Below are 25,539 nucleotides of genomic sequence, written 5' to 3' on the forward strand. Positions count from 1 at the left end.
AAGTACTGCTTTGTAGAACCTTGAATCTATTTACATAATAATTAAACCCAAAACCCTGTAAGCATTAAGCATGTATAAAGTACTCTGGGAGACAGAAAACCCAGAAAAGATACCACTCCTGTTCTATAGGAGATAAGGCATATTTTAAAACAACCATATTACAAAAAGTTTAATGCAATGAGAGTTCAACAAAGGTGAGTACTTCTAGCTGGCAATGAATCAAACAAAATATTGTAGAAAATACAGTATCTGATTGGACCTTAAAGAACTAGGAGGATTTCACATGGGAGTGCTAAGGGTGGGGAGAATCAAGGAGGAGATGGGGAGATTCCAGGAGGGAGATAAGAAAGGATAAACTAGGACTCCACCAAGATGGCGGCATAGGTAAACACCGGAGACTGCTGCCGCAACCACTTCAAAAATACAACTAAAAGACGGAACGGACATCACCCAGAACCAGAGGAAGGCTGGCTGAGGAGAGACTCTTCAACTAGAAGGAAAGAGAACAGCATTCCGAGGCTCAGAGGAGGCGCAGTGTGGAAAATTTAAAGGTGCGGAGGTGCGCGCGCAAAGCGGGCTGGTGGCTGAGGGCGCGGTTGTCGTTTTCAATCAGGAGGGAGTCTCAGACTCTGAGCTCCAGATCCAGGCAAGTCTCTAGGGACTCAGACTCAAACGGGAGAAGCGGGATTGTCTAGCATCAGTTGGAACGTGAGGGCAGCTTTCTCTCCAAGGTTTACAGCGGTTGCTGGGGTTCTGAGAAGCAGAGCCTCTGGGAACGGGACTGAGAGCAGCCATAACTGCTCCCTCTGCCCGCCCTGTTGATCCCGCCCCGCCCAAGCCCTGCGCAGAGCCATTTGCCGGATCGCCTCAGGCAAAGGCTAGATTAGCACCTCCCCAGAGGACAGAAGTTTTCCCACAGCTGATTCTCACAGCCAGTCGGCCTGGTGGTCAAATCCCTCTAGTATTAACTACAACAATCAAGGCTTAACTAGAACAAGACTGTGCACAAAGACCACAAGGGGGTGCACCAAGAAAGCATAAAAAATGCAGAGACAAAAAAACATGACAGAAATGGAGGATATAGAGCTAAAAAATGCAATTTTGAGGGCTTGCAATAAACTTGTGGAGAGCCTCACGAAAACTAATGAGACCCTCAATGCTATGATAAAGAAACAACTAGAAATTAAGCATACACTGACTGAAATAAAGAATATTACACCCAATAGCAGACCAGAGGAGCGCAAGAATCAAGCCAAAGATTTGAAATGCGAAGAAGCAAAAAACACCCAACCGGAAAAGCAAAATGAAAAAAGAATCCGAAAATACGAAGATAGTTTAAGGAGCCTCTGGGACAGCTTCAAGCGGACCAACATCAGAATAATAGGGGTGCCAGAAGATGAGAGAGAGCAAGATATTGAAAACCTATTTGAAGAAATAATGGCAGAAAACTTCCCCCACCTGGTGAAAGAAATGGACTTACAGGTCCAGGAAGCGCAGAGAACCCCAAACAAAAGGAATCCAAAGAGGACCACACCAAGACACATCATAATTAAAATGCCAAGAGCAAAAGACAAAGAGAGAATCTTAAAAGCAGCAAGAGAAAGAGACTCAATTACCTACAAGGGAATACCCATACGACTGTCAGCTGATTTCTCAACAGAAACTTTGCAGGCCAGAAGGGAATGGCAAGAAATATTCAAAGTGATGAATACCAAGAACCTACAACCAAGATTACTTTATCCAGCAAAGCTATCATTCAGAAGTGAAGGTCAGATAAAGAGCTTCACAGATAAGGAAAAGCTAAAGGAGTTCATCACCACTAAACCAGTATTATACGAAATGCTGAAAGGTATCCTTTAAGAAGAGGAAGAAGAAAAAGGTAAAGATACAAATTGTGAACAACAAACATGCATCTATCAACAAGTGAATCTAAGAATCAAGTGAATAAATAATCTGATGTACAGAATGAACTGGTGATTATAATGAATCAGGGACATAGAAAGGAAATGGACTGACTATTCTTGGGGGGGGGGAGGGGAATGGGAGATGCGGGAAGAGACTGGACAAAAATCGTGCACCTATGGATGAGGACAGTGGGTGGGGAGTGAGGGCGGAGGGTGGGGCGGGAACTGGGAGGAGAGGAGTTATGGGGGGGAAAAAAAAGAGGAACAAATGTAATCTGAACAATAAAGATTTAAAAAAAAAAAAAGAAAGGATAAAATAGTTGGCCTAGCCACTGAACCAGGAAGCAAGACAAGACTGAGAGATTGAAGTTGATTGAGGTTAGCTATAGAGATGTCCTGAAAGCCTCCATGTTTCCAATTTTTAACATTCCATGTTTCTTTTTTCTTTTTTATTGATTTCAGAGAGGAAGGGAGAGGGAGAGAGATAGAAACATCAATGATGACAGAGAATCATTGACTGGCTGCCTCCTGCACGCCCCCTACTGGGGATCGAACCCGAAGCCGGGGCACGTGCCCTTGACCGGAATCAAACCTGGGACCCTTCAGTCCACAGGCCCACGCTCTATCCACTGAGCAAAACTGGCTAGGGCCATTTCATGTTTCTTAGTTTGAGAGATCTCACATTTTATGTTCTTCGGTAAAGTTTTCCCTACTCAAATAATAAGCTTTCTTACGTAGAAGTCTTCATTCAAAGTCAGATTTCTAAATATGACCATAATGAAAATATATACAACAAAGCCTAAACATTTTAAGAGATACATTTTTTAAAAACATAAACTTTAGCCTTAGCCGGTTTGGCTTAGTGGATAGAGTGTCGCATCGGCCTGCAGACCAAAGGGTCCTGGGTTCAATTCCGGTCAAGGGCATGTACCTCAGTTGCAGACTCCTCTCCAACCTGGAGGCAACCAGTCGATGTGTTTCTCTCACATTGATGTTTCTATCTGTCTTTCCCTCTCTTTTCCACTCTCCCCAAAAATCAATGTTAAAATACCCTCGGGTGAGGATTAACAACAAAAAAAATTTTTTTAGAAAGATAAACTTTATTCAAACATTCACTTTCTCTAAAGATACAAGTGATCAAGCACTTTCAAATATCTTATTACCTTTCACTAGCAGTGGTTCTCAACCTTCCTAATGCCGCGACCCTTTAATACGGTTCTTCATGTTGTGGTGACCCCCAACCATAAAATTATTTTCGTTGCTACTTCGTAACTGTAATTTTGCTACTGTTATGAATCATAATGTAAATATCTGATATGCAGGATGTATTTTCATTGTTCACAACCCATAGGTTGAGAACCGCTGCACTATAGGAAACAGAAACAAACCTAATTTCTTTAAACTTATTGTACCAATTCATGTCTTTTACAACTTTCCTATATTTGTCAATGTAATTTTACTTCTGAAAATCTCTTTGACTCTGACATCATTCTGCAGCAATAAAATCAATGTTTTTAAGTTTATTAGATCATACTTCCCCCCCTAGAAGCAGGGATGTACCTGAGGAATCAGAGGCTCGTATTTGTACTGCTGGGTTTTAGGGGGCGGGAGGTGTCTCTTTTTATTTTACTGAACTAGTATTGTAATTATGTGGTTAACATCTGTTTAAAATTGTTTTATTCTAATGTATATTACCAACTTTTGTCCCACTCACAGAATGATGGGACAGCTAGCTGCCATGGAGAGTAGGGAGGGCATTAGATAGCAAAAATGTCTGTTTAGCTAGCTAACAATCTGAAAGATTTAATAAAATAACTACTTAAGTATTCAATCCAGTAAGGATTTCTTCACTTTTATTTTTAAGGCAGAGCTCACTAACTTCTCTCTTACTTGTATATCTATACACATTTTTTAGTAATTATTTTATTTTCATACAAAATAGTACATGAATAGTTTAAAAAGATACAAAAGATTATAATAAAAACAGCAACTTCTAAACCTCCTCCCATAGTGCTTCCAAAGACAAAAAACAAAACAAACTCTTAGCCATTTTATTCTAAAACTTTATGTACTGCTAACTAATATGTTTAATTATTATTATTGATCTCAATACATTATTTGTATACTTGCTGTTATGGCAAATGAAGCAGCTTTCTTTTTTTTTTTTTTTTTTAAATTTATTTTATTGATTTTTTACAGAGAGGAAGGGAGAGAGATAGAGAGTTAGAAACATCGATGAGAGAGAGACATCGATCAGCTGCCTCCTGCACATCTCCTACTGGGAATGTGCCCGCAACCCAGGTACATGCCCTTGACCGGAATCGAACCTGGGACCTTTCAGTCCGCAGGCCGACGCTCTATCCACTGAGCCAAACCGGTTTCGGCAAGCAGCTTTCTTATAACATTCTATCCCACTCTCATTCCCCTTCCCCACAATAAAGTTATATTAAAAGTTTTTTGGCTAAATTAATATCCATTGTTTATATTATATATAAAGGTCATTCATTGTTGAGCTAAGTATGTCCTATGATCATATTTTTTCATGAAAAGTGCTTTATCTACAGCTTTGTTCCTTCATTTGCTTAATCATATTTACCACTAATATTTCCAGAAGTCCAACAGATCAAATTCCTAACAACATGTTTTCCAGCTGTCACAAAATAAACAAAAAAATCCACTGATTCAATTTTTTCCCCTGAATCCTCCATCCTTTTGCTAAAATCTAGACTAGTTGCTACTTAAGTTTCTTACAAATCTGAAATCCTTGGACTTCCATTCTCTTCTCTCCTGTTGGATGTCATTTCCTGGACCTCATGTTCCTCAATTAACTTCCTAAGAAACAGTGTGTAAATTTGTAGTCCTTGCATATACAATAAATTTGCCTTTTGTTTGTCTGCAGATTTCAGAATAGAAAACTTTTTCTCTCTAAATTTGGGGGGCAATGCTTCATTTTCTTCTAGAATCCAGAATTACAGTGAGAAATACAAGAATCTCATTTCCAGCCCTTTGTATATATCCTGTATTTTCTCTCTGGGAGCTTTTAGAATGTTCTTTTTATCCATGATATACTAAAATGTCATGTGTGGGTCTGTTTTTATTCCCTCTTCTGGTTGTTCAGTCACTGGGCCCTTCCATCCAATTTTCAGTTCTGAAAACTGTTCTAATAGTATTTTTTTGATAACTTTCTCTCTGTTATATTCCCCTATACTCTATTTCCAGGGTTATTATTTTATTATGATGATATTTAACTTGAACTCATTCTGAACCAGTTAGTGTTTTAATCTAAGCACTTGCCATGCATTAACTTATCTAATCCTCCTAACAAAGCTATAGGGTAGGAATTATTATTCCCATTTTACAGATGAGGAAACTAAGTTACAGAATGGTTAAGTAACTTGCCTGTGGACACACTAGTATATCGATAAAACCAGGATTCAAACCCAGAAAATCTGGTTCTAGGACCCAGTCTTACCACTAGACAACACTGCCTATTAGATTAAACTCTGATCCACTTGAGGTGGCCCTCTATTCTTTTCCAACTATCTTCCATCTTTTTAATTTCTGTAATACTTTCTGGCTCCACTATATAGTAGCAATGTGACCTTATATAAGTTTCTTTCCTTAGTTTCCTTACCTGTAAATTTATTAAGTTTTTAAATGTCCGTACCATTTTCTAACCCTATGAAGAAATAACCTCATAGTATCAGAAAAATACTCAGTTCATAAGTACTCAATAAATGTTCATAACTATTAGTTATTACTTCTACCGCTTTATTAATACTAGTACCGTAAAGTGATCCATCCTGTACCATAGATTCTTGATTAACTTGCTTAAGCATACCAGAGCTATGCCTCAGTCTTTTCTATAAAATGAACCATGTCTGAGAAAAATTGATTACAAAAAAAATAAAACATTTCTATAGGGGGGTTACAAATCACACCCTAGCTATGGGGGAATACACGAAATTCCTATACTTTATTCCATCAACTCCTAGAAAATATCAAGCTAGGAAGTTTTTCAAACTACACTTCTCCATTAAATCCTCACATCATTCTTTCTTTGTCAATTCCTTCAGGCTACAGATTTCTTAGGTTCAATGAGAAATTGAGAATCACCTCAAATATCAATTGGTAGATCTAAAGCTCTTAAACTAAACTTTCCCTGACAGCACCATCATTGCTATTCTTTTTGCTAGTCTACACATCCAATGTTATTTTCATAGCCTTTTTGCCATACTGGGCTTATATTATATCCATGTGAAACCCAGTGTGGCACAGAGACTCCAGGGTGACCACCATGATTCCCATTTCTGTGCACCATTCTTGCATAATCCCCTCCCTTTGAGTTCATTGCCTGTGATTTGCTTCTAACCAACAGAATATGGCAAAAGTGATAGGATGTATATAATAAAATTCCTTAAGAATATAATACCCTCCCAGTAAAAAGATCCTCTCTTACTTACTGGCTTTGAAGAAATAAGCCGTCATGAATGTGAGCTACATATGAAGAGGTCATGTGGCAAACAAAGGAAGGTGCCTCCAGCTGACATCTAGCAAGAGCCTGCAAGGAACTGAATCCTGTCAGCAATCACATGAGCTGGCAAGCAGATCCTTCCCCAACTGAGCCTCAGATGAGATCTAAGCCCTGACCAACACTTTTGATTACAGCACTACAAAGGACCCAGTTAAGCTGTGCTTGGAATCCTGACCCACAGAAACTGTGAGATAATAAATGTGTGTTAAGTCACTTAGCTTTTGGTAATTTATTATGTAGCAGTAGATAACTAATGCACCCAGCTAGTATCTCAGCTTATGTAATTCATTCATTACAAAAAAAATACTTACTAAGCATAATCTGTAAAGTGGCAGGTAATAACACTATTCTAGGCACTGGGGATGCAATGCAGAACAAGGCAGAGGAAGGTCCTGCTCATGTCAGTCAATAAACAAAATAAATGTCTAACATAGTGTCAAGTAATGATGGGGTTATTTGAGTAAGGACAGAATGGAGTGAGAAAATGTGCCATGAAAAGATCCCGGGAGAATAATACTATAAGAACAAAGCCTAGACGCAGGAATATGGCAAGTCCAAAGAATAAAGGAAGTTTGACAGGTCAATGTAGGGTCTTATAGAAATCTGTTTTAAGTGTGATAGCCTTTTAAGTATTTTGAGCACAGACTGGCATGATTTGATTTTTTTTTTTTTTAACTATTACTCTGGCTGCTATGTAGAAAACAGAATGGGTTGGAGAGGGACAAAAAGAGGCAGAGAGGTCAATTACAAGACTACTGAAGGTAAAAGATGATGATATTCTATATTGGAACAGCAGTATTAGAGATGGTGAGAGATGATACTATCAACATATATTCTAAAGATATAGCAAACAGCCATTTGCTCATAGCTCAAATACAGGACTTAAGAGAGAAAAATAAAAGATGACTTCTAGGTAGCAATTACATGAATACTAGTGCCATTTACTTCAATAAGGAAAGCTGGAGAAATAAATGATTTGGTGGGGGGAAAATCAAAAGTCCTATTTAGACATTAAATATGATATATTTATTAGACATATTCAAGTGGAGATATCAAGTAGGCAGCTGGATATAAGAATCTAAATCTCAAAAGAAAAGCTGACTTTGGAGTTCTAAATGTTAGCATGAGCTTATAGATGGTTTTAAGACATGTGACAGCATGAGAGCTCTAAGAAGAAAGACACAGATGGACAAACTGTCCAGAGACTGAGTCCTGTAAAAATAGGAAAATAAACCAACAAAGAGACTAAGCACAAATAGGAAACTAGTGTTCTAGAAGCCAATAAAGAAAAAGTTTTGAGTGAGAGGGAAGGAGAGCAACTGTATCAAATGATGTTGGGAGGGCAAATAAGATGAGGACTGAGAATGACCCATTTACCTGTTAGAAGGCAGTCACTGGTGATCTTGACAAGTCAAATGGCAGAGAAGAAAGACTAACTGGAGAGGTGTCAAGAAAGAATGGAAGGAAAGTAATGTGAAGATAATAAAAATGGAGACTCCTCTAACAGAACTAGAGGACATAGTGCATAAGATTGCGAGTGAGTAGGTGTAACTGAGGTCAAAACAGGAATTCTTTTTTAACTTTCATTTTAGGATGGGCAGTATTATGACATGCTTATATGCTCTCACAAATAGTCTAGTAGAGAGGAAAAATATAAAGCTGGGGGAAGGTGTGACAACTATAAGAACAAAGTTCTTAAATAGACAAAAAGGAGTGGGTGTAGTACGTACATGGAGCTTAGGCCCTAAACAAAATAGAGGCAGGTCATTCACTGGAATGGTAGAGTTACATATAACTGACTCCTTAACAATGAATTAGAATAAGCCACTTGGGAGCTATATTATCTATATACAAAAAGCTGAATTCAAACTCCAGTATTCCTTCTAAGATTAAAATCTGTAAGAAGGCCGAAACCGGTTTGGCTCAGTGGATAGAGCGTCGGCCTGCGGACTGAAGGGTCCCGGGTTCGATTCCGGTCAAGGGCATGTGCCTGGGTTGCAGGCACATCCCCAGTGGGAGATGTGCAGGAGGCAGCTGATCGATGTTTCTCTCTCATCGATGTTTCTGACTCTCTATCTCTCTCCCTTCCTCTCTGTGGAAAATCAATAAAATATATTTTTTTAAAAAATCTGTAAGAAGGAAAATACAAGGCTAATATCACCTTTTAATTACTAAATCCAGTTAAATGCAAATCAGGAAGAGAGAAGTCTTTTTCATTCTTCTCAAGGGGTAAAACCTACCTGGACTCTCCACTCTCTTATAGTGGTACGGGTTGATACAAACTTCTTTTTGCTTAGATCCAAAAGGAAATTCACAAATATCCAATGGTTTTAGCTCATGATGACTCTGCAAATCAGGCCAGCGCCAAACACGACAATATATAACGTGGGGTAAGCCTTTTCTGTGAGAAACCTGAAGGCGTCCGTCTAAAGATCTGGGAATAGTGACACATTTGCTCGGCTGTCCTGGACTGCTCAAGGCTTTCTCCAGTTCCTCCATGGCACCCTTTTTCTTTTTTAGCTTTTTCACCAAAGCATCGACTGCCTTTTCTGCCCATTTCTCCTCTTCATCACCTTGCTTCCAGCCCAACAATCGCTTTACTGCTGGACTAGTAAAAGAAAACAAGCTGGCCATTGACGTCATTTGATATAAATCTTCAGAGACCTTCTTGCAACTCAAAGTCAATGGCTACTGAGTGAACAGATCACAGATGACAAGTTATACACAGGTCCTAAGCAGAAGCTCCAATTTAAAAGGGAAGAGTGACATTTATCTTCATAAGTGCCATAAGCTTTTTTCACTGGTTCAAGTCCTGAAAGAGAAAGGGGGAAAAGGATAAAATCCCTAATTTAAATGAATGCAATTAACATACATTAAAAATCAATATAACTGAAAAGTATGTTATTTTTAAGTAAGAGCAGAAAAGTAAAACAAAAAAATCTAAGTCTAGATAGAAAAATTTTCTCTAAAGTCCTGTGACCACTCAATTCCTTCTTCTTAACATGAACAAATAATTCACAGGCAATGCCAAATGATAACCAATAGCAAAACCAGGTTGCTCTATTTTCTATGTATCATTAAAAAGAAATAGCCTCTAGATTTTGATTCTTTTAGCTTCAGGCTAATAAGCCCCCAAATGGCCTGCTAAGGTTTGATTCTGAAGTACTTTTCCTTTTTGAAACGCATGTTACAAGCTACGTCAATTCTGAACATGGTATGTCCTGATCCGAACAAAAGTCTTAAGAAAATCTAGCTCTTCCCTAAGGTCATTATTCTCTTTAAAATGTTTCACAGACTTATAAGGTTTGGGCAAAAGCCATGGTCTTATTCAAGTCACATTATTAAATGCAAATTATAGTAACAGTTGTCATAAGATAAAATGTACCAAGCCCTCAAATAAATCCTAACACACATAATTGCCAAAAAAATGGGAAGTATCTATTTTTAGAACTAAGAATTCTATATAATAAAAGCTTAATATGCTAAGTGTCCAGTCAACCAGTTGGCCGTTCAACCAATCAAAGCATAATATGCTAATGATATGCTAAGGCTGCTCAACTGGTCACTATGACATGCACTGACCACCAGGGGGCAGACGCTCCGACCAGTAGGTTAGCTTGCTGCTGGGGTCCGGACGATCGGGATTGAGCGAGATGGGCTGGACATGATCTGGAGCCCTCCTGCAGTCCCTCTCTGGCTGGTCAACCTCCCGCGTCCCTTTCTGGCCCCGATTGTGCATCAGTGGGGTCCCTCGGCCTGGCCTGCACCCTCTCACAATCTGGGACCCCTCAGGGGATGTCGAAGAGCCAGTTTCAGCTCGCTCCTGCAGGAACGACTGGTTGCTATGACGTGCACTGACCACAGGGGGCAGACATTCAACGCAGGAGCTGCCCCCAGCCCACAGGCCCCAGGCCAGCCAAGGCAGGTGCCAGCAGGGGCCCCCATTTGCCCTGCTGGTCGCCCCACAGAGGGAGGCAACCAGCAGTGATGGCGGCGGCAGGGAGCGGGGACAGCGAGCAGGCACCAGGCCAGCCAAGGCAGGTGCCAGCAGGGGTCCCTGATCGCCCCACCAGTCACCCCACAGATCAGCCCTGATTGCTATCCAGGACTATGGATCCTACCCGTGCACAAATTTTGTGCACCAGGCCTCTAGTACTGAATAAATGTAAAGATAATTCAAATTTTAACCGAGAAAAGGACAGTTTATAATTTTATAATTCCTACTGCCTTCTGTGATATTTTAAGCACATTAACTTAATGAACCTGCTCCAGGCAGACCACTACTCTGCACCATTAAGAAGCTCTTGGAGTTAATGACAAGAAGAAATGATGTGCAGTGGCACTCCACTGATAAGTCCCTGTGGTGACTACACAGCCAATGACAGACAATGAGCAACCAGTGAAGTAGCAGAAGTAATGTTGGAAAAAAGGTATCAGTAATAGATACTTTATAAACTGAAAAGTGCTATTCAAATGTGAATTATGATCATTAGTATTCAAAGGAGGAAGAGTGAAGATTTCAAAGATTGGTTAGATCTTATCTCAGGCTAACATACCTACCACTGTACTACACACACTTTCTGATCCAACCCCAATCCCTGTACCTCTGCTCATCTGTGTCTTTCAAGAAAATCTTAGTCATCCTTAATGATAAGCTCAAATCCATTCCCTTTTGTAAAGAATTCCTTTATTACTCCACCCTAAAGAGGCTATGGCCATTTATTATACTTATTATAATTAATAAATAATATCTGAAATGATAAAAACATATCTTAACTTCCCAAATGGAATATAAAATCTTCCCAGGAAGAAGTCTTCAGCACCTGGCACTATGCCATGTGCCATACCACATACTAAGGGAGTATATAATGAATGGCCATTGATTTTTCTATCAACTGTACCTTGCAATTAAAAAGATAACTTCAAATGTTAAGTCCAGGTGACTAAGATAATGACAATTCCATTAACAGAATTAAGGATACTAAGAAAGTGGCTTAGTCAGCAAAGAAGATGGTTAACTCTATTGGGAAAAGGGACATGACTGGAGATATAGGTTTAGCAAAGAAAAGATGAGAAACAGATTTAAGATTTTGTACAAAGAGCTGAAACAGTAAAGAAAATGTAGGTTTTCAACAGAATGAAAAGAGCAGCAGGTAAATACCCAAATATTAGGGAATATTCACTGGTAGAAAAGAGGAGAAAGAGTTACTGATAAAGTATCACTATGAGGAAGATCTTAGAACTACATACAAAGATACTGTGGAAGATTAAACACAAGAGAGAGTTTAAAAAGAATGTGAACAAAGAAAAGGCCAATGACTTCGTGAATGGTGAATGGTGATGTCATTATTTAGACTTCAAGAGATTGGCTTCAGAAAGAATAAGGAGTGTCAGATTTTAAAACCTAAGACTCTAAGATTTGTGCTTTCTTAAAACTAGTACTAGGGTCCTGGCCAGTGTGCCTCAGTTGGTTGGAGCATCATCCCATGCACCAAAAGGCCTCCTGTTCAATTCCCAGTCAGGGTACATAACCACCTCGTGGGTTCGATCAACAGATGGATGTTTGGTTAGATCTTATCTCAGGCTAACATACCTACCACTGTACTACACACACTTTGTGATCCAACCCGAATCCCTGTACCTCTGCTCATCTGTGTCTTTCAAGAAAATCTCCCTCTCCCTCTCCCTTCCTTTTTCTCTAAAATTAATTTTTTTAAAAATAAAAAACTAGCACTACGAAAAGGGTAGGGACAAATCTTACACTCAACTCTTTAAATACGGAAGGATATAAATTTACCCAACTACTTTGGAAAATTGTTTGACAATATTTATTGATACTAAACATAAATTCCTAGGACCAAACTATTCCATTCCTAAAAGACATGATGGATCTCATAGATATAATACTGAAGAATGCAGATACAAAATATCATTCCATCTATATAACATTCAAAAAGAGGAAAAACTAACCAATGTTTAATATGAAGGACAAGAGAGACTCTTCTGGGGAGCTATAAATTTTCTGTATCTTTACATAAATGTACGCATATGTAAAAGTTCACTGAGTTATACACGTAAGATTTATATACTTTATTATAAGATATACTTCAATATAAAAAAAACTTTTAAAAATTTACTAGTGAGCAGATCACCTATAAAATTAGTTCGTATTCACTAGCATCTCCCTCACCATAAACCATGAGTAAAACTACAAATTTGCAAAAACTATAAAATTTCACAAAGTTTATTAAAATGATAGTAAAAATGTAGGGCGTGGGATTTAATTTTACCCTACTACTCTACATGCAAATAAGTTAGTTTCACATACTGACCAAGTACATGAGACTCCTGGGTCAGAGACAAAGGACTTTGTTACTCAGGGCACAGCAAGCAGCATTAGCATCAGATTTGCATTCTCTTTGCCTGGAAAACCCATGGGAGTGATGCACTATGGCCCAAATGGATGGTACTCCTGTAGTGGTTTTGCAGTGATGAAGAACAGACCTTCAGGAATTTATCACTTTTGTAGTGATTGGTAAACAAGCCTATTGTTTGTAGAGAAAGAATAACTTGACTATCAAAGGATTAACCGATGTTCTTGGGAAAAGCAATTTATATTTTTATGGATATTTCTGCAAAAAAACAAAAATCCTCTTAATGTCAGCACCACTGCTATATTATGCTAAATTATTTTGTGAGAAGAAAGAAGCCTATCCATTCACACTTGATTCATTTGTTCGTTATAAAATTAATGCATGTTTATAACTACAAACTAGTGTTTACCCAAAATTTTAATTTTTCAAGATAGTCACAATCAGATCTTTTAGTCACAATTCAGTATGACATACTGATCTGCATTTTAAGTGGTTTCATTTTAAATGAGCATTTTCCTACACCACTTATCATTAGTTCACAAAGACCTAAGTGTAACATGAGCTTTTCTTAAAGACTTAATTATCATTATGAACCTGTTACTGTGCTGTGTTGGAAATCCACTTTAGAAAGCATGGAGAATAGGATGCATTGTTACTGACATGGGATGACGCCCCAACCAAATGAATAGATGAAAGTGCACGAATGATTTTGAAAAGGTAGACTTTTAGAAACAACTTTCTTCAAAAAAACAGTTATTTCAAGGATTTCAACAGCATCTTTTCCTTGGTTATGAAATAATTTCTCATTAAGTATAAAAAATCAATTGCTAAAGCAAAGAAATAATATTCCTTAGAGGAGGAGGAGACAACTAACATTTATTGAATACTCACTATGCCAAGCACTGTTAAGGGTTCAAATTCTGGATCTAACACACCTGTATCCTCAATCTTTCCTATTTTATATAGTGAATGTAAGTTTTAAGAATTAAATGAGATAAACATTTAACTCAGAGATGTTAGGAGGTGACAAAAATTGCAGCTTTTCTTTTCTCCTCTCCCAAAGTCCTTTCTGATGATCCCCATCACCTCCCGCCATTATCTATTGCTCCCCCCCTTCTCTTTTGTTCTCATTTCTTTGACTCCTCATTTTTTGCCTCCTCTTTCTCCATTCCTCACAGCTTCTTCCACATTCCTCAGTGCTGGTTTTGGAGAAGCTTAACTACTACCTAATGATGTATAAACTAACTAATGAAAATGCACTTTTCTTCTACCTCCAACAGGACCCAATTAGCACACAGTGTGCAATTTGTATCTTTAGTATTTTCATGTGCTCCAGTGCTTTCTTACCCTTGAGTTCTCTTCAAGTAGAAGGGAAGATATATTTTGACAGCCCAGATATCTGAGACAATGCTCTACATGAAAACCTGACTTCTGAGAGAATTCCTACTTGTGCCTCTGCCATCCTCATCCTGGGTCACTAACATATTAAAGTTATCCTGAAGTACACCATAGGGAATAATATATGTTATTGTTTTTTAAAGGTGATGTATTTAGTTCCTAAGAAAACAAACAAAAGATTTCAAGAAACTTAAATCATATATTTTCTTTTGCAATAACCTTCATAAGAAGCAACTGTAAAAATTACTACTTGCAAATATTAAAGCCTTATTTCAATAGCACAATTAGGGATAGAAGACAAATTCTATTTTCTCTTTTTTGCTCTTACAGAGGCTATACTAAACCAACTTTTTAGAATATAAAAAAAGTCTGAATATCATTGAATCTTTCCTTAAAAGCCAAGTCTTGTTACAATGACAGTGGGCTAACCAATAAATTAATAAAACAAAAGCAAACGAAACTGAACAGTGCCCAAGAAATCTTTCAGGGAATTTCTATTTCTAGCTTAAAAACCAGAGAACTCCCCCCAGCCCCACCCCAATCTAAAATCCCATTGAGAAATAAATACACAGGACAATCTGTGTACAGTGAGTCAGTCAATTATCAATATTGCAGTTTGAGTGAATATAATAAAATCTAGTGATCAAACACTATCACACTTAGATCTATAAACAGAAAATAATGCAAGAGGAATTATCCCAAAATAACTGAAAAACAGAGGAGAAAAAAGGTAAGAAGATTATATACTTGTGAATAAAACTGCTTAAGAAGAATTAACTGTGTTGTAAATGACTAGAGACAGATAAAAAGTGGAGGACTTAGCAAGTATACAAAAAACCAACCTCTGACAGGCCTCCATCTCCCCCAAACACACACACACTACATGGAGGTGAATAAAATTCCCTGAAAGACTATGAGGATACAATTAACCATTTGTGAACCATAAGATTAAAGCACCACCACAGAATAAATGCCAAGCAGGGAAAGACTGAATTCAAGGCTAAGGAGTCAGGCTGCTGGAAGTAATCCTATGTGCAATGTAGAGTTCCACCTAAGCAGAAAGATATGTTCAAAGAGGCATTTGAAGGAGACAAAAATGGAAGAAAACGAAGATGGAAAACATAGTAGTAACCCCAACTATGAAAGGAAGATATACAAGGGTGGTGGTACACAGAACAAGGTAAGTGATGAAAGTAGAGATATAGATAAGGAATATGTGAGAGACATTACAAATAAACAATCAATAAGACTTGGTGACTACCTAGAATAGAAACAGGGGCAAACAAAAAAGGTAAAGTTTAAAAGCTGAAAGAATAAAGATACACTTACCTAAACAGAGGAATTCTAGTTAAAGCCAAGCTGAGGTAAGAAGCTGATGGTGGAGGGATATAAGGAAGCAAGCACCAATGCAGCTTCAAGAAGATATGACATTAAAGCTCATGAGAAAAGGAATGAATATGCATATTTGGGGGATCATATGAACAGAAGTGAGAGTTGAATCTATGAGAGTAGATATTTAATTTATTCAAATTTTACTGGGTACCTAAGAAGCCAGGAATACTCTGTGCTAGGAACTCAGGATTAAAGAACACTATCTGTAACTTCAAAGAGCTTAAAGAGTAATGGGGGGAAAAGAGAAGGTGCAATGAAGAGCTTAATATACTGTTTAGCACATCACTTAGTTTCACTCTAGACTTACTTCCATATGATAGCTAACTGAGACAGAACATTAAAATAGAGAGTAAAAAATATGTATACAAGCCCAGAAGGCCAGTAACTGATGTGCTTCTTACATCAGAACTTGGAGAGACTTAAACAACTATGATTGGCCTTTTATAGTTGACCTCTGGTTTATGAAAACCTGATGAGATGACTCTCACATTGATATGTTTTGTTATTTCCTAGAGAAATGACCTCAGCTAGAAAGAAAACTGTGATAATAGTAAGATTTAGAACTTGCTGCATGTGTTAGATTCCCTGAGTTCTGAAAAACTGCAACTATTGGATAGAACAATAACACGGAACAGTATCTTGGAAATCCAAAGAAATGCAGTGGTACCTCCACCATATATGAAAACCTTATAAAATTAATAGATTACATGCATTACAAAAGAATCTATCACATTACAAACATACACACTCACACATACATCTCTGATTTCAGCTTAAGCATTCCTTCTTCAGGGAAGCCTTCCCCGAGCACCCTGCCTAGGTGACATTCCTCTATTATATCACATACCTCTATTTCGTAGCACTTATACCTTTATTTTTACATCTATCTGTCCAGTTCTGCAAGAAAGTGAGTTCTGGCCCTAACCGGTTTGGCTCGGTGGATAGAGCATCAGCCTGTGGACTGAAAGGTCCCAGGTTCGGTTCCGGTCAGGGGCATGTACCTTGATTGCGGGCACATCCCCCGTGGGAGGTGTGCAGGAGGCAGCTGATCGATGTTTCTCTCTCATCGATGTTTTTATCTCTCTATCCCTCTCCCTTCCTCTCTGTAAAAAATCAATTTTAAAAAAAAAGTAAGTTCTGGAAGAATGTAAATGAGAGCAGCCATATCTGTTTTCACTTGTCGTTATAACGAGTGACACATGTGCTCAGTAATTATTTGTTTAATAAATGAAAGAAAATCTGCATAAAGAGTTTTGAAAGGATATTAGTGGGGGGGGCAAGGCAGGGATACAAAACACTTTCTGCTTCACACAATTCTGTGCTTCTTAAAATAAACATGTACTTTTGCGTAGTCAAGGGGAAAAACAGATTTTAAAACCAAAGTATAGCTGTACCTCAGCTATATTAAAATACTTACTAAAGAGGGTTTACGTTACAAGGTTAATTCATATTTCAAAAGAATTCCCTTCATTATATTTAGGGTTATACAAGTTTAGAAGCTGAAATTTAAGAGAAGTTGATTGGAAACTAGGGTAAAATACTTTCTGCTCTGAATAAATATTAGTAAGAATTCATTTTTCCAAAGCATTTCTCTTCCTGCCTGGAAATGTCTTTTGTACCTCAGATATGTTACAAATGCCATTCTCTGCCTGGACCACTCTCCTCAAGCTCCAACCACTAATTTCTAGACCTCTCCTCATTTAGGCCTCAACTTTAGCTATGTTCCCAGAGACCTTCCCTGACCACCCTGTAACCCTACATAAATACTATGTTCATCTCCTTCACTATATTAACCTATTTGTAATTATCTGTTGGTTTACTTGATTTTTGTCTCCTACTAGAATGTAATATTTAAGAAGCAGTATAAAGCATATTCAGAGAACTTATTAAATTCAAGTTATTCATTCAAAAGTACACTTATTGAGGTAGCATTCTAGGAGCTGGGAATATAGAAGTGAATAAAGAAGACCAAATCCTTGTCTTCATGTAGCTTACATTCCAATGGAGGGAGACAGACAACATACAATAAATAAGTGATACAATAGGGTTTGTTAGGTGAAAAGCGTGACGGAGAAAAATAAAGCAGAGGGGGGGTAGAAAAGGCATGCTGTGGGAGAGGTATAATTTTCAATAGGTTGGACAGGCCTCACTGAGGTGTTAACTGAGTCAAAACTTTAAGGAAATAAGAGCCAGGCAGATATCTGAAGGAAAAGCATTACAGGCAAAGGCAACACAAAGATGCCAAGGTGGGAGCACACCTGGCACACTCACATTACTATAAGACCGGGGTAGCCTGAGAATAAAGTGAACAAGGAGGGGGAAATAGGAGTGGGGTTAAACAGGTAGTAGACACAGACTGGTCATACTGGATACAGTAAGGGCTTTGGCTTTCACTATAAGTGAAATTCAGACCCCATTTGAGAGCTCTGAGTGGAAACATGACATCATTAAACAACTAGAGGCCTGGTGCACGGATTTGTGCAACAGTGGGTCCCTCAACCTGGCCTGCAGGCTGACACCGGCTCTCTGACATCCCCCGAAGGGTCCTGGTTTGAGAGAGGGTGCAGGCCAGGCTGAGGGACCCCACCGGTGCACAACTGGGGCTGGGGAGGGACTGCGGTAGGGCTCCAGGGCATGTCCAACCCATCTTGAGCAGTCCTGATCAGCCGGACCCCAGCATCAAGCCAACCTACCGGTCAGAGCGTCTGGCCCCTGGTGGTCAGTGTGCGTCACAGCTATTGGTTGAACGGTTGAACAGTCGGACACTTAGTATATCAGGCTTTTATTATATACGATTACTCTGGCTCATGTGTTGAGAATAAACTAGGGGGATGGGGTCAGCAAGGGTAAAAAGCAGAGGGACCAGTTCAGAATTACAGGAATCTAGGTGAGATGATAATGGCTTAGATCAGGGTGATAGTAGTGGGGAGGTGAGAAGTAGACAATTTCACATATATTTTGGAAGATAATAGATTTCCTGATAGAACAGATAAAGGGAATGTAAGAACAGAGGAGTCAACAGTGATTCCAAGGCTCCTGAAAGGATGGGATTTGTCATCAACCGATTTCAGGAATGCTAATAACAAAACTGAAGAAAGATCAGGAGTTATATTTTATGTACATTAAATGTAAGAATAAAATGTTAAGCTTTACCAGGCTTCCAATTCAAATGAAGTCATATTAATATCAAGAACCCAAAGGTCCTGTTCTTACCTGAAGGTACCTGAGTAGGACCTCCTGACCAACTCCCATAAACACATACAAACCACCCTCAACACTCTCCTATAGACAGATAGACACAGAGACACATACTGCTACTGCTCATGCCCAAATTTCAGAGGTAAATTCATAGCAACAACTACTACACTTTCTGCTCCAACATCTCTCTAATTGTTTCAATCCAAAATAGAAGGTAAACAAACCAATTCAAAAACCTCGCCCAACACTTTAGCCAAAACAAAATCTCCTGAGCATATCAACCCATGAAAATAAAGGCCCATATGGGTCACAACCCACCATCTTCTCAGCCAAACCTATACAAACAATTGCAGGATGGGGTTTAAAAAACAAATTACTCATTACCAAAAAATTCAGATTCATTAGGTGAAAGTAGGGTCCTATCTTCCACATTTTAACAAGAGTCCCAAGTTACATAGCAGGTTTGAGAACCAAGGACTTTAAGATCACCTGCAATAGAAGAAAGTCACTTGCCTATATACTAAATTCAAGGGTAACTTTTCTGTGGTTGTTGGTGGTAAAACTTAAAAAATATCTTACCCTTGTAATTCTAATATCAATAGTAATCACCAAGTATCAGCAAGAGAAGACACCCCCTACCACAACCACCACTGTCAAACCAATCTTAGATCCAGGTCTATAATTATGACAAAATATGTAAGCCACGATCATGCTGCAGGCAGAGAAGATAAAGAAACCAAGAGCAAGTTTAACTACAAGGTCTCCTAGATTCAGAAATCTTATTCTTTAAGGAAACATTTATAAGGAAGAGGAGATAAAATCACATGAGCATCAAAACCATTTTCCTAGAGAAACACTTAAATCAACACTTTTACCCAATTTCCCAATTTCCAAAGGCATCAAAAAAGTGTTCATAGTGGTTGAGAATTATTCAAAGCTGAACTCATGGTCCCTCACACTTTTCACAGCATAATTTTCTTGCCTAGCCTCTCTTTGTGCCCACACAAGTCTATACTTTTTTATCTCCCACATCCAGACTTTTGCTTCCCAGTTTTTAATCACTCTTTAAAATTCATCTGCTCCTCTAAGTCCTCTAATTAAGCAGAGCCTGATCTAGATATATCACTCACCCCCACAGAGCCTGCAAGATTCCCTACATTACTACCAGATGGATTCAAGTATACTTGTATAGGCCTGTAGGCACAGGAATAGACACAGAGCTGGTCAATCTTTATAGTGCTTTCCTTTAAATTATAAAATCATCAAGGATGGATACCAAATCGTTACATTACGTGTCTCTAGCGCAGAAAGTGCTAACTTGTGTACACAAGACATATTACAATGTTTTATGAAGATGTTCCACAGATACCTCATGTGCACCCCAGAGTCCAAGTTACCTAAAAGAAAAGATCGCAAATATGACTCTGGATACCTTTTCAGCTCTAGGCAGCATTCATGTAATGTATACTTTCAACCCCCAAGAGTGGAAATGGTCAGTGAATTAAGCAGGCACTCACTTAAATGAGCAGTAAGATGTGAATAGGGGAAAGAAAATGAAAGGCTAGCTTTGAAATATTTCTGCAGTGCCCCCATTTCCTGGGAACATAAAAACCAGAATAACTAGATCTCAAGTTATACAACCTACCAGATAGATGCTAGGCAGATCCTAACACATCATGAAAACAAAACTGAACAAAACAAAACTTGCCTTGAAAGCACAAACCATATTCTGAGGTCATAGTTAAATCTGAAAAGTGTGAGACTTCCCAGGACTCCAGTTGCTATGCTCAGAGAAAGGTGGAAAGGTGACACCAGTTTTATTTTTCTCACTATTATTTTCAGTAATAACAAAATAACATATATGGAAATCAAAAGAAAAAATGTAATTGAAACCTAACAACAGATCAACCTATTTCCAAATTTCTACAGACTATACCAGTCTGTAAATTATATATACATTATAGGCAGAGACTGGTGTACCAAAGAACTCAAGAAAAAAAAAGACTTGTTTACAAAATGTACTTTAACAACTAGTTTCCAAAAGTGAATTACAATTATAGTAGTGCACACACAGAACTAATAAAAAATTCCTTAAGATAGAGCAGAAAGAAACAAAATAGTCTAAAAAAATAATTCCAAAGATTAATGAAACCAAGAGCTGATTCTTTGAAAAGATAAACAAGATTGGCAAACCTTTAACCAGACTCATCAAGGAAAAAAGAGAGAAGACCCAAATAAGTAAAATCAAAAATTAAAGAGAAGTAACCACTGACACCAAAGAAATACAAAGAATTACTAGAAAATATTAAGAATAACTATATGCCAACAAATTGGACAATCTGGAAGAAATGGGAAAATTCCTAGAAACATACAATCTTCCAAAACTGAATCAGGGATAATCAGAAAATCTGAATAGACCAATTACAACTAATGAAATTGAAGCAGTAAAAAACAAACAAACAAATAAAACGCTCCCAACAAACAAAAGTCCTGGACCAGATGGCTTTACAGGATAATCTTACCAAACATTCAAAAACTACCACCTATCCTTCTCAAACTATTCCAAAAAATTCAAGAGAAGGAAAGATTCCCACACTCATTTTACAAGGCCAGTATTATCCTATTTCCAAAACCAGATAAAGATACTACAAAGAAAGAAAAGTATAGCCCAATATCCCTGGTGAACATAAATGCTAAAATCCTTAACAAAATGTTAGCAAATTAGATCTAGTAGCATATTAAAAAGATCACACTCCATGATAAAGTGTGATTTATTCCTGGGATTCAAGGTTGGTACAATATCTGCAAATCAATTAAATGTGATACATCACATAAACAAAAAGAAGGATAAAATTCATATGATGATATCAATAGATGCTGGAAAAGCATTTGATAAAATCCAGCACCCATTTATGATAAAAACTCTTAGCAAAGTGGGAACAGAGGGGACACACTTCAACACAATAAAGACCATATATGATAAACCCAAAGACAACATCAAACTCAATAGTCAACAAGACATGGGCATTTGCTTTCACCACTCTTACTCAATATAGTACTGGAAGTCCTAGCCACAATAATCAGGTAAGAATATAAAGCATCCAAATTGGAAAGGAAGAAGTAAAACTGTCATTTGTATATGACATGATACTATATAGAGAGAACTATCTAAAAATGCCACCAAAAAACTACTAGAACTGATAAATTAATTCAGCAAAGAAGCAGGACACAAAATAAATATCCAGAAATCATTATTGGTGCATTTTTATACCAATAATGAACTATCATAAAAGGAAATGAAGAAAACAATCCTATTTATAATTGCATCAAAAAAAAAAAAAAACAACCACCACCACCTAGGAATCAATTTAACCAACAATGTATAAGACCTGTACTCAGAAAATCATAAGACACTGAAGAAAGAAACTGAAGAAGATACAAATAAGTGGAAGCATATACCGTGTTCATGGATAGGAAGAATTCATTGATAAAATGTTCATATTACCCAAAGCAATCTATACATGCAACACAATTCCTATTGAGATACCAATGGCATATTTCACAGAACTAGAACTAATATTCCAAAAATGTACAGGCCACCACAAAAGACCCTGGATGGAGCAGCAATCTGAGAAAGAAGAACAAAGTTGGACAAATCACTCTACCTGATATCAAACTATACTACAAGGTCACAGTAATCCAAACAGCATGGTACTGGCATAAAAACAGATAAAGATCAATGGAACCAAATAGAGCACCCAGAAATAAACCCACACCTTTATGGTCAATTAATATTTGACAAAGGAGGCAAGAGCATACAATGGGATAAAGACAGTCTATTCAATAAACGGTGTTGGGAAAATTGGACAGATACATGTAAAAAAAAAAAGAAGAAGAAACCAGACCACCTTCTTATACTATACACAAGAATAAACTCGAAATAAAGACTTAAATGTTAGACTTGAAATCATAGAAATCCTAGAAGAAAACATAGGCAGTAATATCTCGGACATTTCTCAAGCAATATTTTTTCTAACGTATCTTCTCAGGCAAAGAAAACAAACAAAAATAAATAAACAAATGGGACTACATCAAACTAAAAAGTTTTTGCACAGCAAAGGAAACCATCAACAAAATGAAAAGACAACCCACAAAATGGGAGAACATATTCGCCAATGATACATCTGATAAGAGGTTAATATCCAAAATTTATAAAGAATTTATGTAATTCAACAACAAAAGAACAATCTGATTAAAAAATGGACAAAGGGCCCTGACTGGTTTGGCTCAGTGGATAGAGCGTCAGCTTGCAGACTGAAAGGTCCCAGGTTTGATTCGAGTCAAGGGCATGTACCCTGGTTGCGGGCACATCCCCACTGTGGGGTGTGCAGGAGGCAGCTGATCGATGTTTCTAATTCTCTATCCCTCTCCCTTCCTCTCTGTAAAAAATCAATAAAATATATTTTAAAAAAATAAAATAAGAAATAAATAAATAAAAATAAAAAATGGACAAAGGGCCCTGGCCCACACTGCTCAATGGTTAGAGAGTGGGCCCCGCCTACCTAAGGGTCTTAGTTTGGTTCCCAGTCAAGAGCACTTACCTGGGTTACAGGTTCAATTTCCAGCCTGGTCTGAATGCTTGTAGGAGACAATTGATCTCCATCTCTCTCTCTCTCCTTCCTTCCCTCCCTCCCTTCCTCCCTCCCTCCTCTCCAATTCCCCCCGCCCCCCCCCCCCACTCTCTTTGAAAATCAATGGGAAAAAATATCCTCTGTTGAGAATTAACCAAAAAAAAACTTTAAAAAATTGACAAAGTTGCTGAATAGACACTTCTCCAAAGAGGACACACAAATAGCCAACAGACATATAAAAAGATGCTCAAAGTCACTAATCATGAGAGAAATGCATAATAAAACCACAATGAGATATCACCTCACACCTGTCAGAATGGCTATCATCAATAAATAAATCAACAAACAACAAGTGTTGTTGAGGATGTGGAGAAAAGGGTACCCTAGTACACTGCTGGTGGGAATGCAGATTGGTACAGCCACCATGGTGGAGAGCAGTATAGAGTTACCTTGAAAAATTAAAAATGGAACTGCTTTATGACCCAGCAATTTCACTTCTGGGAATATATCTGAAGAAATCCAAACCATTAATTCAAAAAAATATGTGCACCCCTATGTTCACTGCAGTGTTATTTACAATAGCCAAGATTTGAAGCAGCCCAACTGCACATCAGTAGATGAGTTGATAAAAAAAAAAGCTGTGGAACATTTACACAGTGGAATACTCGGCCTTAAAAAAAGAAATCTTACCTTTCTGTGACAGTATAGATCAGTGATGGCGAACCTATGACACACATGTCAGAGGTGACACGCGAACTCATTTTTTTGGTTGATTTTTCTTTGTTAAATGCCATTTAAATATATAAAATAAATATCAAAAATATAAATCTTTGTTTCACTATGGTTGCAAATATCAAAACATTTCTATATGTGACACGGCACCAGAGTTAAGTTAGGGTTTTTCAAAATGCTGACACGCCGAGCTCAAAACGTTCGCCATCACTGGTACAGCTAGATCTGGAGCACATTATGCTATAAGCCAAGAAATAAGCCAGTCAGAGAAAGACAAATAGCACATGATTTCATTTATATGTGGAATCTAATGAACAAAATAAACTAACAAACAAAACAGAAACAGACTCATAGATACAGAGAACAGAGTGACAGCTGTCAGAGGAGAGGGAATTCGGGGCTAGATGGAAAAGGTGAGGGAATTAAGCAAAAACAAAACACAAAAACACCTCATAGATAATTGTATGAAGATTACCAGAGGGTAGGAGATAAATGGTGATGGAAAGAGACCAGACTTGGGGTGGTGAACACACAATACAATACATAGATGATATATTATAGAATTGTACACTTAAAACCTATATAATTTTATTAACCAATGTCACCCCAATAAATCCAATAAAAAATAAATACCTTCTGAAACCACCTCCTACCAGAATGGAGCCGAAAATCTTCCCACCTAGCTGATGAAGGCAAAAGTATATCAAAACTAAACAGCCTAGAACTATATCTAATTATTTATGGAAAAAAATTCTGTAATTATCTCATTTATTCAAAGGAGTAAAATGATAAAAGCTGTTAGAATATGAAAGTGACCTATAAGGTTGGGAATTTAGTTGATTCTAATAAAATTTTTAGCAGATCTTCAAAAAGAATTTTCTATCTTAACCCTCCAACTAGTAAACATACCTCTCAGATTCACAGTTCTAGACAATGGAATGAACTGGATAATTTAGCACTAACATTTTTAATAACTACTATCCTATTAACTTTTAAAGTGGAAAGCATGAATAAGCTTCCTGGGGTCATGCACCATCTTCCTTGGTGGGAAAGCACCCCATTTCTGTGCAGCCTTCTTGAGTCCTAACCTCCCAGATACTTTTTCCCCATGATATTCAGGCTGGTGAAGAAAAGAATCATCCCTCATGCTGCTACTGGCCTTTATAAAAGGAAATCTCCCGTGTCTCTGACCTTATGAGTAGACTAGCAAACACACAGGATATAAGATGCCTGTAACATTTGAGGAAATAAAACTATTTGGCTTCTTCTTTGTGCTTGGTATGGAGAGAGAAGAGGGAGAAGAGACACACACACACACACACACACACACACACACACACACACACATCTTCTGTAAGTAAAGAGAACAGGGAAGA

General features: G+C 37.8%; 1 protein-coding gene across 2 annotated transcripts in view; it reads right to left on the reverse strand.

The window, feature by feature from the left end:
• Positions 1-25,539, reverse strand: part of SMAD5 (SMAD family member 5) — a 48,450-nt gene that overhangs the window by 19,983 nt on the left and 2,928 nt on the right. For both annotated transcript variants that reach the window (XM_070414949.1, XM_070414950.1), the window contains exon 2: positions 8,679-9,250. In XM_070414949.1, coding sequence (XP_070271050.1) covers positions 8,679-9,081 — 403 coding nt within the window. In that variant the 5' untranslated portion in view covers positions 9,082-9,250. The remainder of the gene's footprint in view (positions 1-8,678; positions 9,251-25,539) is intronic.

The sequence above is a fragment of the Myotis yumanensis genome, unplaced genomic scaffold (genome assembly GCF_028538775.1).
Source record: "Myotis yumanensis isolate MYYU_CA2020_CCGP unplaced genomic scaffold, mMyoYum1.0.hap1 SCAF_5, whole genome shotgun sequence".
NCBI classification, from domain to species: Eukaryota; Metazoa; Chordata; class Mammalia; order Chiroptera; family Vespertilionidae; genus Myotis; species Myotis yumanensis.